Source organism: Lepus europaeus, chromosome 1 (genome assembly GCF_033115175.1).
Source record: "Lepus europaeus isolate LE1 chromosome 1, mLepTim1.pri, whole genome shotgun sequence".
In the NCBI taxonomy this organism is placed as follows: domain Eukaryota; kingdom Metazoa; phylum Chordata; class Mammalia; order Lagomorpha; family Leporidae; genus Lepus; species Lepus europaeus.
The window spans coordinates 181,294,153-181,307,413 of NC_084827.1; the positions used below are offsets into that span (position 1 = coordinate 181,294,153).

A 13,261-nucleotide genomic window follows, 5' to 3' on the forward strand; every position below is an offset into this window, starting at 1 on the left:
ACTCTGATATCGCGTGTGTCGTTTAACGTGGTGGAGCTCACGCACTCACTGGGTGAGGTATCTCTCCCGGCTCTGAAACATTGCTGTAGGTACTGGAAGGCTCGTAAACCGTGCCGAAGCGTGAACTGGCCCTGGCCCAGAAAAAGCACAACTAAGTGATGTTCTTTTATCAGAAAAGGCAGAGCATACAATGCTTTGAGAGGGGACTTCTCCCTGGCCCTGGGTGAGTCCTGGCAGCCTGGGCGGCACCTGTGGTGTCTGGCAGGAGGGCGTCTCGTCCGTGTCCTTGTAGATCACTTTGGGAAGGGCTCTGGGGGTGGCCAGCCCTCAGGGTGGTGCTGGTGGCTTCTTGTGGGGCAGGGATGTCTGCTTTCAGGCTCTGTGGGAATTCCCTGGGAGGGACGACCAGACCTGCGTTAAGGAAAAATTCCTGGCCACACAAACGGGGCGCCAGGCCCCCAGCGCGTCACTGCCCTGCAGAGGGAGCGCTGAGTGCAGTGCCTGGAACAGCTGGTGTCCTTGAACCCGGGGACGTCCTCGGCAGCAAAGTGGCGTCCTGAGGGGGGGGAGGGACAGGAACAGGGCGGTGCCCTGCGCCCCTGCCCTCTCTCATCTCGTCCCTGAACTTGGTCAGCACCCTTCGGAGGGATACTAAGTGTCTTTAGTTTCTGGGCGAGCCGCTGTGGGGTGGCCATGAGCAGCTCCCACTCCCTGGTGAGGAGGCTGTGTCTCAGGCCGGGGGAGGACCTGGCCCCGCCCTCAGGCATCAGCTTCAAGTTGCTATGACCTCAGGCCCCGGGCTGCCCCCGAGCTGTGTAGAACGGTGACCCCACATTGGGGCACTTGGCCCCCCAGGAAGAGCTGATGCCTTTGTGTGAAGCGAACATGCAGTTGTCACCATGGCTCCGCTGATCCAGGAGCTGAGAAAGTGTCCTCCAGAGGAAAATCTGTGTCCCCATCACCTGTGTGTGGTCCCTGTGGTTCCCTGCTGCCTTGTCAGAGCAGGCACGCCCACTGCCCTGCCACGCCCACTGCCCTGCCACGCCCACTGCCCTGCCACAGTCACTACCCTGCCACGTGCACTGCTCTGCCATGCCCACTGCCCTGCCACGCCCACTGCCCTGCCACGCCCACTGCCCTGCCACGCCCACTGCCCTGCCATGCCCACTGCCCTGCCACGCCCACTGCCCTGTCACGCCCACTGCCCTGTCACGCCCACTGCCCTGCCATGGCCACTGCCCTGCCACACCCACTGCCCTGTCACGCCCACTGCCCTGTCACGCCCACTGCCCTGTCACGCCCACTGCCCTGCCATGGCCACTGCCCTGCCACACCCACTGCCCTGTCACGCCCACTGCCCTGTCACGCCCACTGCCCTGCCACGCCCACTGCCCTGCCATGCCCGCTGCCCTGCCACGCCCACTGCCCTGCCACGCCCACTGCCCTGCCACGCCCACTGCCCTGCCACACCCACTACCCTGCCACACCCACTGCCCTGCCACGCCCACTGCCCTGCCATGGCCACTGCTCTGCCATGGTCACATGCCCAACCAGAGAGGAAGCTGTGGCTCGAACTCAGAGCTTCCAGGCCTCCATCAGCCACGTGACTCGAACATATAAGGTGGCCCACAGCCCGTGGGGGCCTGGACTTGACGCTTGCTCCCTTCTGTGTGCTCCAGTCAGGGTGGGTGGCCCAAGAGCTCTTTGTGCCCAGGCAAACTTGGGTCAGCAGTCAGCTCTTGTACCCACAGTCCCTCATGTCTGCAAACCAGGGCACAGTGATGAGAAGCTGGTGGGGTCTGTCCACAGCGGGAAGTGTGCCTGTGTCTGGTATCCGTGTACCCGAAGGTGAAACCCTGCCGTAAGCACCGACTTCAGGATTTTCCTTTACTCTGAGCCATAAAACTGAGAGGTGAGGCTCCATGGGGCAGCCATGTCTTGCCTCTGGTGTGTCCCCAGAGGCTTGCTGGAGCACCTGTCCCTGGATAAAGGAGTGAGTGTGCATAGGCTGAGCCAGGGCAGCCAGCCCATCTGGCCTGCAGCCCCCTAGAACGTTCAGGGATTTTAGTTAGCATTCGGTGGCTGTCTCCAGTCTGCCGCTGAAGGCGTTCACTCACTCCACAAACCTTCCCTGAGTGTGCCAGGCCTCAGGTGGCCTTTGGACATTCACCAGGAAGCAAAACGGACACCATACCTCAGGTGGGGATGGGGGGGGGGGTTGCATCTGGGTGCGGAAACAGGTGGACTAAAAGGTGGCGTTTGAGATGAGAACCGTGGCACCCTGAGGAGTCCCGGGTTCCTTGTAATTTGCAATAAACATGTCACCTGTAGTTCTCCAAGAAGTTCCCGGCATCCTGCAGTGGCCCAGGGACTGGAGGGGCGGGGCCTTCAGCCACAGGGTCTGCTTGGGTCTTCCTCAAAGACGCTCTCCTAGGATGACCCGGCAGGTGCACCCGGGGTCCTAGGACTGCTCACATCCTGCCTCCCCACCTCCTGCCACCCTGCCTGCTCAAGAGGAAAATGGAAATTTTTTTGAATAACACGCAGAGACTAAGGCTAGAACAAACAGGAATGCAAATATAAGCTAGGAGGGTGCGGATTCCAGGGAGTTGAGTTGTTTTCCTTTGCCTGAAGGGAGCAAGCTTAGATGGATGGGCAGGCAGCCGGACGCACACACGCACGGGCAGCCGGGGGGAAGGTAGCCGGGCACTCGGTACAAGCCGGCCCGATCTACCAGTCACGGTGGAGAAGCGGGCGCCGCGATGCAGACGCTGCTCCCCATGTCCTGAGCATCAGCTCTGAGGGCCGGAGGTCTCCGTGTGCACACCCGGCTCCAACGGTCGCTTGCTGTCGTGTTCTTCCTACTAACTCGAGAGTTCTCTGCCCCCGTGGTACCGTGGCTGCCTCTCTGCTGTGTTCTGAGTGGGCGTAGCTGGGGGGGGGGGGGGTCTCTCGGGCACTGCCTGCTCTCTGCCTCTCTGCTGTGTTCTGAGTGGGTGTGGGGTGCCACCGCCGCACTCCTGCACTGGCCAGGATGGGGGGGTCTCTCGGGCGCTGCCTGCTCTCTGCCTCTCTGCTGACCCTGTTCTCTGTTTCTGTCTGCGTGTCCCGGCGGCGGCTGCGTGGGCAGCCCTCGGAGTACAGCGGCCACCTCACCTCCAGCTCCCGCGCCTCCTCCAGGGCCAGCTCGGCCCGGGCCAGCCCCGTGGTAAGTCAGCCCTCGGGCCCCGCTGCCGCCCAGCGCTCCTCTCGCCGGCCCCTCCTGCTGCTCTGCTCTCCCCTGTGAGTGAACCTCCTCCTTCAGAACCCAGAAGCAGGGGCCGCGGCTTTTCCTTTGCGTTTTGTTTCGGGGCCCGGTGAGAACAGGATTGGGACACGGTGGTTCCGTGTTTAGGCTCTTACTGTGGGGTGATGGTGTCAGGATTGCATCGCTGGGTTTCTGCAGGACGGTGTGAGAAGCTGTTGGTGCACAGAGCCCAGGGCATGGAGGAGGGGCACCTTGTCCAGCGGGAGGAGGAATGTAGCCATGGTGCTTGGGCGTGTGGCTCTTTACTATTTACCATTCTGAAGGGTTGACGTTTAATGTTGTGTGTGAAATGTTATCTGTTACCAGGCCCAGTGTGGGCCCGCAGACGCCCTGACGTTCCTGGTCCTGCCCCATCCATGCTGCCGTGGGCGCTCTGGTCGGGCAGAATGCGTGACTCTAAGGACACACCCCTGTCTGTGGCCCCGCCCCTCGAGCCTCATTGTTGTATCTCCCCCTGAGGGTCTTCAAATTTCAGGCACAGGTTCCACTGGCCGAGGTTTCGTCCAAGGCTACGGCGTCATTCTCGGCACCGGGATCCTAGGGATGGTTTGGGCCTGGGGGACACAGGGCAGGGGCGGGCCGAGTCTGCAGGAGGAGGTGTATGTTGGAACCACCGCCCTCGGGCCTGTGGCAGGTGCATCGCTAAGCCCTGCAGGGCAAGGAGCAGCGAGGACAAAGCGGCTCTCTTCCTGGCCCCTCGTGTGAGGGCTGCCAGCCGTGGGGAGGTGCGCGTGTGGCCCTCAGCCCGGGTACCCAGCTCCTTCCGCTGTGGCTCCGCCCAGCACTGAGGCCTCGCACCCGCTCCGTGGAGGCTGTTGTGGAGCTGAGCCCCCTCCTGCACAGAGCTGCCCGGTTGGCTGACATTTCACGGCAGTGCCAGGGATGTGCTTTTAAAACAGATTCATTTTTTTACAACCCTGCAGTCTCACACCGCACGCAGAGGGCAGTCTGTTCTGGGAGAAGACCCTGAGCTCACGTCGCTGGCTGCAGTGGCCTCCGTGCCCCCAGAGCCTGTTTCCATAGCTCCAGGCCCCTGCTCAGGGCCGGTCCTCACTGGGCTGACTGCGGTGCCTCTGCTGTGCCAGAGACATGCTTCTCTGTGCTCTGCCCTTGGAGAGGGAGAGCCAGGACAGCCCTGGGGGGGCGGGGGGGAGGAGACAAGAGGCTGTTTCTCCCAGGAATGGGTGTGGGTGTCAGTGTTGGTGGCAGACACCTGTCTCTGCACACAGGCGTCTGTGCCACCTGGTCTCACGGGTGCTGTTTGTCTCCCTTTTTCCTGGAGGCCAGCCGTGAGAAGCGTGAGAGGCTGTGCGCTTGTGCCTTCCCCACCGACGGGAGCCTCGCTGCTCCCAGCTGAGCCCCCAGAACCAGCCAGGCAGCAGGAGGAAGGCGCTCGGCTGCCCGGGTCCCAGGACTTCCCGTTGGAAAACCGGCCAGTGCTTTCTGTGCTGTCGGGAAGATGACCTGGGGCAGTAGTTGTGGGCTGAGGGTTCCCTGCTCACTGAGGCCACTGCCCTGGCGCGTCTCCCTCACGTCCGCGTCTCCCTCACGTCCGCGTCTCCCTGAGTCCACGTCATCCTGCTGAGGTCTCACGCTCGGGCAGCGCCAGGTAGCCGAGCTCAGGAGGAGGTATCTTCCACCGTGAAGTTAACGCAGAATCCCTCATCCTTCTGCATGGTCCTCTCTAGTGTTTACTTTCTGGGGGAAAAGTGTGTGTTCCTAGTTGACAAAAAGCTATGGCTTTACTTTGTAAAAAATGATTTATTGGAGAGACAAACCAGGAGGTATAGCGCCATCTGCCAGTTGGCTTCCCAGATACCCACAAGACAAAACGGTGCTGGGAACTCAGTCCCGGCCTCCCTCGTGCGTGGCAGGTGCACGTTAGCAGGAAGCTGGAGTCGCGGCACAGCCCGGTCACGGTCCTGGCACTCGGATGCATTTGCAGGTGTCCCAGGTGGTGACTTAACCTCTGTGCCCCTGCCCACCCTGTCCCATGCTGTTCAGTTAGTGAGGGAGACATTCGCTCACATAACACACGGTCGGCCTGATGACCACCGGGGCCTGATGACACAAGGTGGGTCATCTCCTTGTAACTGCGGGCCTGGTGGGTGGCTTGCCGGACCCCACCCCCACCACACTCTCCTCTGGTGGGGAGGGAGCTGCTGCTGTTTCTCCTTGGGCCCCTGGGTGGAAAGCGGTGGTGGAGGAGCTCCGGGCCCCTTCCTGTGCTCAGGCTCCCTCTCCATTGTCAGCTCCGAGTTTTAGCGGAGAAGGCTCAGAACCACGTCCACGTCCTACTTTGTGCTTGAGCCCGCCCTTGGAGACCCATACGGACCAGGCCGGTTTTGCAGCTCATCCTGGCCGAGTGGCTTGGCGTCCGTTCTTCCCTGAGTCCGTGGCTCGTCTGACAGAGCCTGGCCGATTGCCGTGCTGTTGGCACGTGTGGGGAGCACTGACCTGTGGGTTCTCAGCCTGCGGGGACGTCTCTGACACGTGGGGCACAGACATCAGATCCGTATCCCATATCAGATCACTATGTCAGAGGGGACACACGTCAGATCCGTATCCCGTGTTCACCCCAAGGACAGGAGATGGACAGGGCCAGCAGCACCAGGCGTCTGCACAGGGCCTGCAGGGTGGAGCGGAGCCAGCCCTGTCTCCCAGAGTCTCCCAGATCGATGCTCCTCCTGGGTCAGCTCTGCTCGGTTTCTGTTTCCTAAGACCAGCGGAAGTGGGTGTGTGTGTTTACATTGGGCTGGACCAACACAGAGTGGCAGTGCTGTGCTGGCCCTGCTGCGGTTAGGAGCAGGGTGGCTGGGTGCACCCTGGGCCTCCTCCCAGGGAGGGCGGGGCTGCAGGTCATGGCAGGGGCAGGCGACCCTCCGCCTGGCCTCACGCCGGACATGGCAGGCAGCACGGGGCAGGGAGATACAAGGCTCAGGTTCAGATATGTCACAGCTCTCATTCCTGGCTTTGGACATCAGGCCAGGGGCACTCCACCTTTTTTTTTTTTCATTTTAAGATTTTATTTATTTATTTGACAGGTAGAGTTAGAGAGGGAGGGAGAGAGAGAGAGAGAGAATTTCCCATCTGCTGGTTCACTTCCCAAATGACCTCAGTGGCCAGGGCTGGGCCATGCAGAAGCCAGGAGCCAGAAGCTTCTTCCAAGTCTCCCATGTGGGTGGCAGGGGCCATCTTCCCATCTTCCACTGCTTTCCCAGGCACATCAGCAGGGAGCTGGATCAGAAGTGGAACAGGTGGGACTCGAACCGGCACCCATGGGACTCCGACATTGCAGGCGGCAGCTTAACCTGCTGTGCCATACGCCCCAGCCCACAGCATAAGCTTTTTGAGCTGGAACTGGAAAGGGGAAGTCACACCATTAAAGAAAAATAACCCCCAAAATGAGGCATGCCAATCAGCTGCTGCTCGCTGGCATTGTCCACTGTTGCGGCCGCAGTGGCTCCTGGGAAATGATCCCTGGCCTGGCTACTTCATCTGGGGTCCCCGCTGGGGGACAGAGGACAGGGTCTCCTGGGGGAGGAAGGCAGGAGTTGAGGCTCTGCGGGGAGCCCTGTGCTGGTTTGAAAGCCGGACATTCTCGGAGAGCTTGTCTCCCGTGCGTTAGGGAGGAAGCTGTGTCGCAAAGGTGCTGGCACGGAGCACAAGGAACCAGGGTGAAGGAAACCGTAGCTTGTCCATCCCACGCTGAGAAAACAAACATGTCTTCCCGTCCAAAGAGCACCACCGAGGTCAAGACCTAAAGCTCCCCCAGCCCCGGCTGCTCCCCAGAGCACAGCGAGGACCTGAGACTGGGCCGCCTCGCTGGCGCCCTCCCCTGTCCTGCAGATGAGCTGCGTGTTCTTCTCCAGTACGTCCGGAATCTTCTCCCCGAGGGGGCGGTGGCTCACTCATTCATCCCGGCCTTGTTTATTGAGCACCTAGAGTATTCCATGCACGGGGACTGTGTGAGCAAACGCAGACCGTCCCTGTGCTCACAGGACACACACACTGGGCCGAGGGTCATGGCCACACGCAGTGTTAACTGTGGCAGTGCCAGCCGCAAGCAGGTGCATGGAGGGAGCCACACCCCAGCAGAGCGGCTCTGCCCAGGAAAACCAACACTTGTGAGCCGTTGCCAGTTCTCAGATCCACCCAGGGGAGCCACCACAGGTATGCGGCACCTGGCAGGAATGTCCTAAGTGCAGCCAAGGTCCTTGTGTCACCGTGGGAATTCCTGCGTGGCGAGCTCAAATCTCTGCCAGCTTGAAGCAGAGAAACAAGAGACCATTGTGCCTGGTGCTGTGTGTTACACGAGGAGGCAGGGCCAGGTGGGAACACGAGTCTCAAATTGTGAATATAAGAGTTCATGGGGGCCTGGTGCTGTGGCTTAGCGGGTAAAGCTGCCGCCTGCAATGCCAGCATCCAATATAGGCGCTGGTTCAAGACCCAGCTGCTCCACTTCTGATCCAGCTCTCTGCCATGGCCTGGAAAAGCAGTAGAGGATGGCCCAAGTCCTTGGGCCCCTGCACCCGCATGGGAGACCTGGAAGAAGCTCCTGGCTGTGGCCTGGTATAGTCCTGGCCATTGAGGCCATTTGCAGAGTGAACCAGTATATGGAAGATATCTCTCTCTGTCTCTCTCTGTCTCCTTCCCTCCTCCTCCTCTGTAACTCTGCCTTTCAAATAAATAAAAAAGTAAAACAAAGTTTAAAAGCGTTCTTGGATAAGTTGTTCAGAATCGTGTCTAAGATTGGACTTAAAACCCAAAGCTGCCACTATGGTGAGAGATTTTTCTGTCATTGGAATCTGAAGGAGAATGGCCCCTCGAACAGTGTTCTCTGAGCAGCGTCCGCTGTTTCCAGTCGTGGCTGGGAGGGGCTGTGCCGTGACATTGCCTGGTGAGCAAGTTTCCTGCTTGGTGCAGAGTCGGGGACACCGTGAGGAAAGGACTCCCCGTGCCTGGCCCTGCCAGGCTCCCACACACTGCACCCTCTGGACCTGCAGGTGGTGAGGGAGACACCTGGCGTTTTAAACCTCCCCAGATGTCGTATCTGCGGAACTCCAGGTGGGAAACGCTAGGGCACCTCGCCGGAGGGTTGCAATTAGTACCGTACTGAAGCATCTTCAAGATCATTTATTTGAAAGTCAAGATGACAGGGCTGGCACCGTGGCTCACTTGGTTAATCCTCTGCCTGTGGCACCGGCATCCCATATGGGCGCCGGGTTCTAGTCCCAGCTGCTCCTCTTCCAGTCCAGCTCTCTGCTGTGGTCCGGGAAGGCAGTGAAGGATGGCCCAAGTGCTTGGGCCCCTGCACCTGCATGGGAAACGGGGAAGAAGCACCTGGCTCCTGGCTTCGGATAGGTGCAGCACCAGCTGCGTGCCGGCTGTGGCCGCCATTTGGGGAGTGAACCAACAGAAGAAAGTCCTTTCTCTCTGTCTCTCTCTCTCACTGTCTATAACTCAATCTGTCAAATTAAAAAAAAAGAAAGAAAGAAAGAAAGAAAGTCAGGATGACAGAGATGGTCCATCCACTGGTTCATTCCCCAAATGCCCACAACAGCTAGTTAGGCCAGATCAAAGCCAGGAGCCAGGCATGCCATCTGGGTCTCTGCCATGGGTGGTTAGGGCCATCATGGCTGCCTCCTAGGTACATTAGCAGGGAGCTGGGACAGAAGCGTGGAGTAGCTGGGATGGGAACCAGGCACTTTGATCCGAGATGTGTGCATCCCAAATGGCATGTAACCCCCTCCCCCGGGCCCTGAGAAGCTGCTATAAGCCTTTGCCTGTGACAGAGTGGCCTTGAACTAAATTTCCATAGATGTTTTTTAGAAGTGACTACTTCCTGTCAGTTTTAAATGGTGCCTTTGTGATAGACATGTTTTATATGCCCATTGTCTTGTATGAATTCGTCACACACACCTAGAATGTTTGCTCAGAAAAAGAATTAAAACCAACAGTCTGCAGGATATGTGGTGCTCTGTCCGCCCCACAGGGAGGGACGGTGTTCACAGAGTCTGGTGGCTGTCCCGCGTCAGCGTTAGGGTCTGCTGGCTCACCCCATGCTGGTCTGTGGTGGGGACAATTCGCAGAGTCTGGTGGCCTGTCCCACGTCAGCATTAGGGTCTGCTGGCTCACCCCATGCTGGTCCGTGGTGGGGACAATAATCACAGAGTCTGGTGGCCTGTCCCGCGTCAGCGTTAGGGTCTGCTGGCTCGCCCCATGCTGGTCCGTGGTGGGGACAATAATCACAGAGTCTGGTGGCTGTCCCGCGTCAGCGTTAGGGTCTGCTGGCTCGCCCCATGCTGGTCCGTGGTGGGGACAATTCACAGAGTCTGGTGGCTGTCCCGCGTCAGCGTTAGGGTCTGCTGGCTCACCCCATGCTGGTCCGTGGCGGGGACAATTCGCAGAGTCTGGTAGCCTGTCCCGCGTCAGCGTTAGGGTCTGCTGGCTCACCCCATGCTGGTCCGTGGTGGGGACAATTCACAGAGTCTGGTGGCCTGTCCCGCATCAGTGTTAGGGTCTGCTGGCTCACCCCATGCTGGTCCGTGGTGGGGACAATAATCACAGAGTCTGGTGGCCTGTCCTGCGTCAGCGTTAGGGTCTGCTGGCTCACCCCATGCTGGTCCGTGGTGGAAACAATTCACAGAGTCTGGTGGCCTGTCCCGCGTCAGCATTAGGCTCTGCTGGCTCACCCCTCACTGGTCCATGGTGGGGACAATTCGCAGAGTCTGGTGGCCTGTCCCGCGTCAGCGTTAGGGTCTGCTGGCTCACCCCATGCTGGTCTGTGGTGGGGACAATTCACAGAGTCTGGTGGCCTGTCCCACGTCAGCGTTAGGGTCTGCTGGCTCACCCCATGCTGGTCTGTGGTGGGGACAATTCGCAGAGTCTGGTGGCCTGTCCCGCGTCAGCATTAGGGTCTGCTGGCTCACCCCATGCTGGTCCGTGGCGGGGACAATTCGCAGAGTCTGGTGGCCTGTCCCATGTCAGTGTTAGGGTCTGCTGGCTCGCCCCTCACTGGTCCGTGGTGGAGACAATGTTCACAGAGTCCGGTGGCCCTGCTGCAGGTCCCAGGCTGGTAGGGACCAGAACCCTCTCCGGCCGGTGGCAGCCGTGACATCCCTTGGGTCTTGCCGTGCTCCACAGCCCCCTCTGGTGGCTTCCCTGCCACAGTGGTCCCAATACCAGGCCTGTAGCAACCCTTACAGTGTTCAACAATCCTTTCTTGTGTTCAATTTCTCTGTTATTTTCAGAAATAAAATTTAGCAATTTCTGTCAAATTTAGGCTTGCTCACCTGTCCCCGTGTTTCAGGGACTGTTTCAGGGTGCTCTGTGAGCGGGGTCTAGCTGCCCGACAGCCTCTCTCGGCCTGACCCACTGCCCAGGCCCCAGCCCCTCCTAGGACTCCTTATACTTAAGAAAAGCTGACACAGACACTCGCATGTCCCTCTCAAGAAACAAACAAAATGGAATTTAATATGTAAAGACTGGCTCAGTGTGCATTTTCTGAGACATGAAATTTCTTTTAAAGATTTATTTATTTATTATTTGAAAGGCAGAGTTACAGAAAGACAGAAGCAGAGAGAGAGAGAGAATCTTCTAGCTGCTGGTTCACTCCCCAAGTGGCTGCAACGGCCAAAGCTGGGCCGATCTGAAGCCAGAAGCCAGGAGCTTCTCCCAGGTCTCCCACATGGGTGCAGGGGCCCAAGCACTTGGGCCATCTGCTGCTGCTCTCCCAGGCCATAGCAGGACCTGGATCAGAAGTAAAGCAGCCGGGACTTGAACTGGTGTCCACATGGGATGCCGGCACTGCAGGCGGCAGCTCCACCCACTGCACCACAATGCCGGCCCTGAAGTTTTAATTTGAGAAATGTTTCAGGAATATTTTTATTCCCAAATGGAGGGAAGAACCGCACTCGAGACGCTCAGGTTGTTGTCAGACTCGGAACCTGGAGTGGGGCCGGCCGGGGCTGCCTCAGTGCCCAAAATGTGCAGTTAGGCGGGTGTGGCACGGTACCGGACGTGCATTTTCACACATCCTAAGCACACGTTAGTGCGGACTCGTCCTGCGAGGCCGCGCCGTCGGGGACAGTGGGCGATGGTGTTCTTCCACGAGAAGCACCGGGGACAGACTTTGGTGAGCACATCTGCTTTATTAACAACCCCGTACGGTTTTAAAGGGCAGGCTGAAGGGGCGTAACCAAATCAGGGCGACACTGGTGCCAATATGCCTCTCCGCTCAGCTTGAGGATCACGTAGCTAGGGTAGCTCTCCAGGTGGGCCTGGGCCACTCCCGGGAGCAGTTACCTGATTGGCAGAAGGCGGGGGTGGGAGGAAATGTGCCCGGGGCTCCCGCCGCCTGCCAGCAGCCAGGCTTCGGGCTCCCTCCCAGGAGGCGTGGTGTGCCATGCCCTCTCCACCTGCAGTACGTGCAGGGCACGTTAGCAAACAGGAGCTGGTGTGGTCCAGCTGGAGAGAGGGAGCCGGCTTCACAGGCTCCAAGGAATGCAGGAGAGCCACGTGAGACCCAGGGCCCGTGGCCCCGTGGAAAGCAGGTGCTGCCCCAGGCAGAACACCAGGGTCAACGCCCTCATCCATCCAAGGGCTTAGGACAGACCAGGGAGTGAGGCCAAGCCCGCCCGCCCTAGGGGCCGCCCCTCATGCCTGGAGGCTGTGGTCTCTCTGCCGGTTTAGCACACTTAGATGAGAGCAGGAAGTTCATGCTGAAGACTTGAGTGTGGGGCAGGCCAGAGACCACGTGGTGGGTTTGGGCACCAGACCCGGGGTTGCACTCGGAGCTGCTGAGCGGAAGGCCCTGGATCTTGGCGTCCTGAGCTAAAGCTGGTTTGGGGATTTGCCTGTTCCTGTACTGGTGCAGCATTGTGGGAGGTTCCATTTGTTCTCCCCGGTCGGCTGATGAGCTGCAGCTGTGTTGTGTCATCCTAACACTTGCTGTAGGTGTCTTGTCCTTGGAGAGGAAGCTGAAGACTTGAGGACTTTGGAAGCAGGAGGAGGGTGGCAAGGCTGAGGGATGCCGGGGCGGGAGGACGTGGCCATCTGGCCCAGCACAGACTCAGGGTGGGGAGAAGACGGGAAGTGGTTGTTGAAAATCACTGTCCTTACGGTCAGACCGTGAGCGTCACCCGGCTTACGTGTCGTGACAGAGTGGGGTCAGGATTGCTCAGAGCACAGCCTGAGCCGTCTGCCATGTGAGCACACGAGGGTGATGGTGGCGTCCCAGGCCACTCCCAGGCCTGCTGGACTGAGAAGCGGCCTGCGTGGCCGCACGGGTCTTTGATGGTTCCCTGGAGAACGGTGAGCGTCTGAGCTGCAGGAGTCGGCTAAGGCATGAAGGGAAGCCGGACTGTCGCCAGCTGCTCCCAGGGAGTCGGGGACAAACTCAACCCGTGAAGCCCTCAGTGGCTCAGGGAGCAGAGGGACAGAAAGAAACGTGGCCCTCACTGGGGGCTGACCGGAGGAGGAGCAAACGTGCTGCTGGCCACGGCGTCTGGTCCTCAAGTCCAGGGGTCCCTCTCGGGGTTCAGCGCCCACACACACCCTCCTCAGAGCTCCATAGGCCGCCCGGGGTCCCACTGAGATGAGGAGCGGGATTCAGGGAGACACCACGTGGGAAAGATGGGAAAAGCCAGACTCACGGAGTCCCACATTTCAGTTTCTTAACTACGAAGGAAGCTACTGTTTTATTCTTCCCGTCATGCGCAGTCAGTGAAGTGCTCTTACGTATTTAAGATGTGTCCTTTCCCTCTGCAGGTTGAAGAGAGACCAGAAAAGGATTTTGCTGAGAAGGTAGGGATTTCTGTGTGCCCTGTGGGATCCCACCGTAGACCTGCAGGGCCCCGGGTTACGGGCGGAAGGGACCAGACCCTTCTATGAGCGCCTGGGACGGGGAGCGTGATATCTCAGCCCCTGAGCGGTCCCCGGGGGATTCACGTC

At 59.4% G+C, this 13,261-nt stretch overlaps 1 protein-coding gene across 18 annotated transcripts in view; it reads left to right on the forward strand.

Moving 5' to 3' along the window:
- Positions 1–13,261, forward strand: part of LRRFIP1 (LRR binding FLII interacting protein 1) — a 122,119-nt gene that overhangs the window by 82,572 nt on the left and 26,286 nt on the right. For 13 of the 18 annotated variants that reach the window (XR_009866035.1, XR_009866057.1, XR_009866039.1 and 10 more), the window contains 2 exons: positions 3,131–3,208; positions 13,079–13,114. Coding sequence is in view for 3 of the 18 variants with exons in the window: in XM_062193868.1 (XP_062049852.1) it covers positions 3,131–3,208; positions 13,079–13,114 (114 nt within the window). In the remaining 15 variants the exon portion in view is untranslated. The remainder of the gene's footprint in view (positions 1–3,130; positions 3,209–13,078; positions 13,115–13,261) is intronic. The other 5 variants (XR_009866084.1, XR_009866088.1, XR_009866094.1 and 2 more) reach the window with 1 other exon arrangement.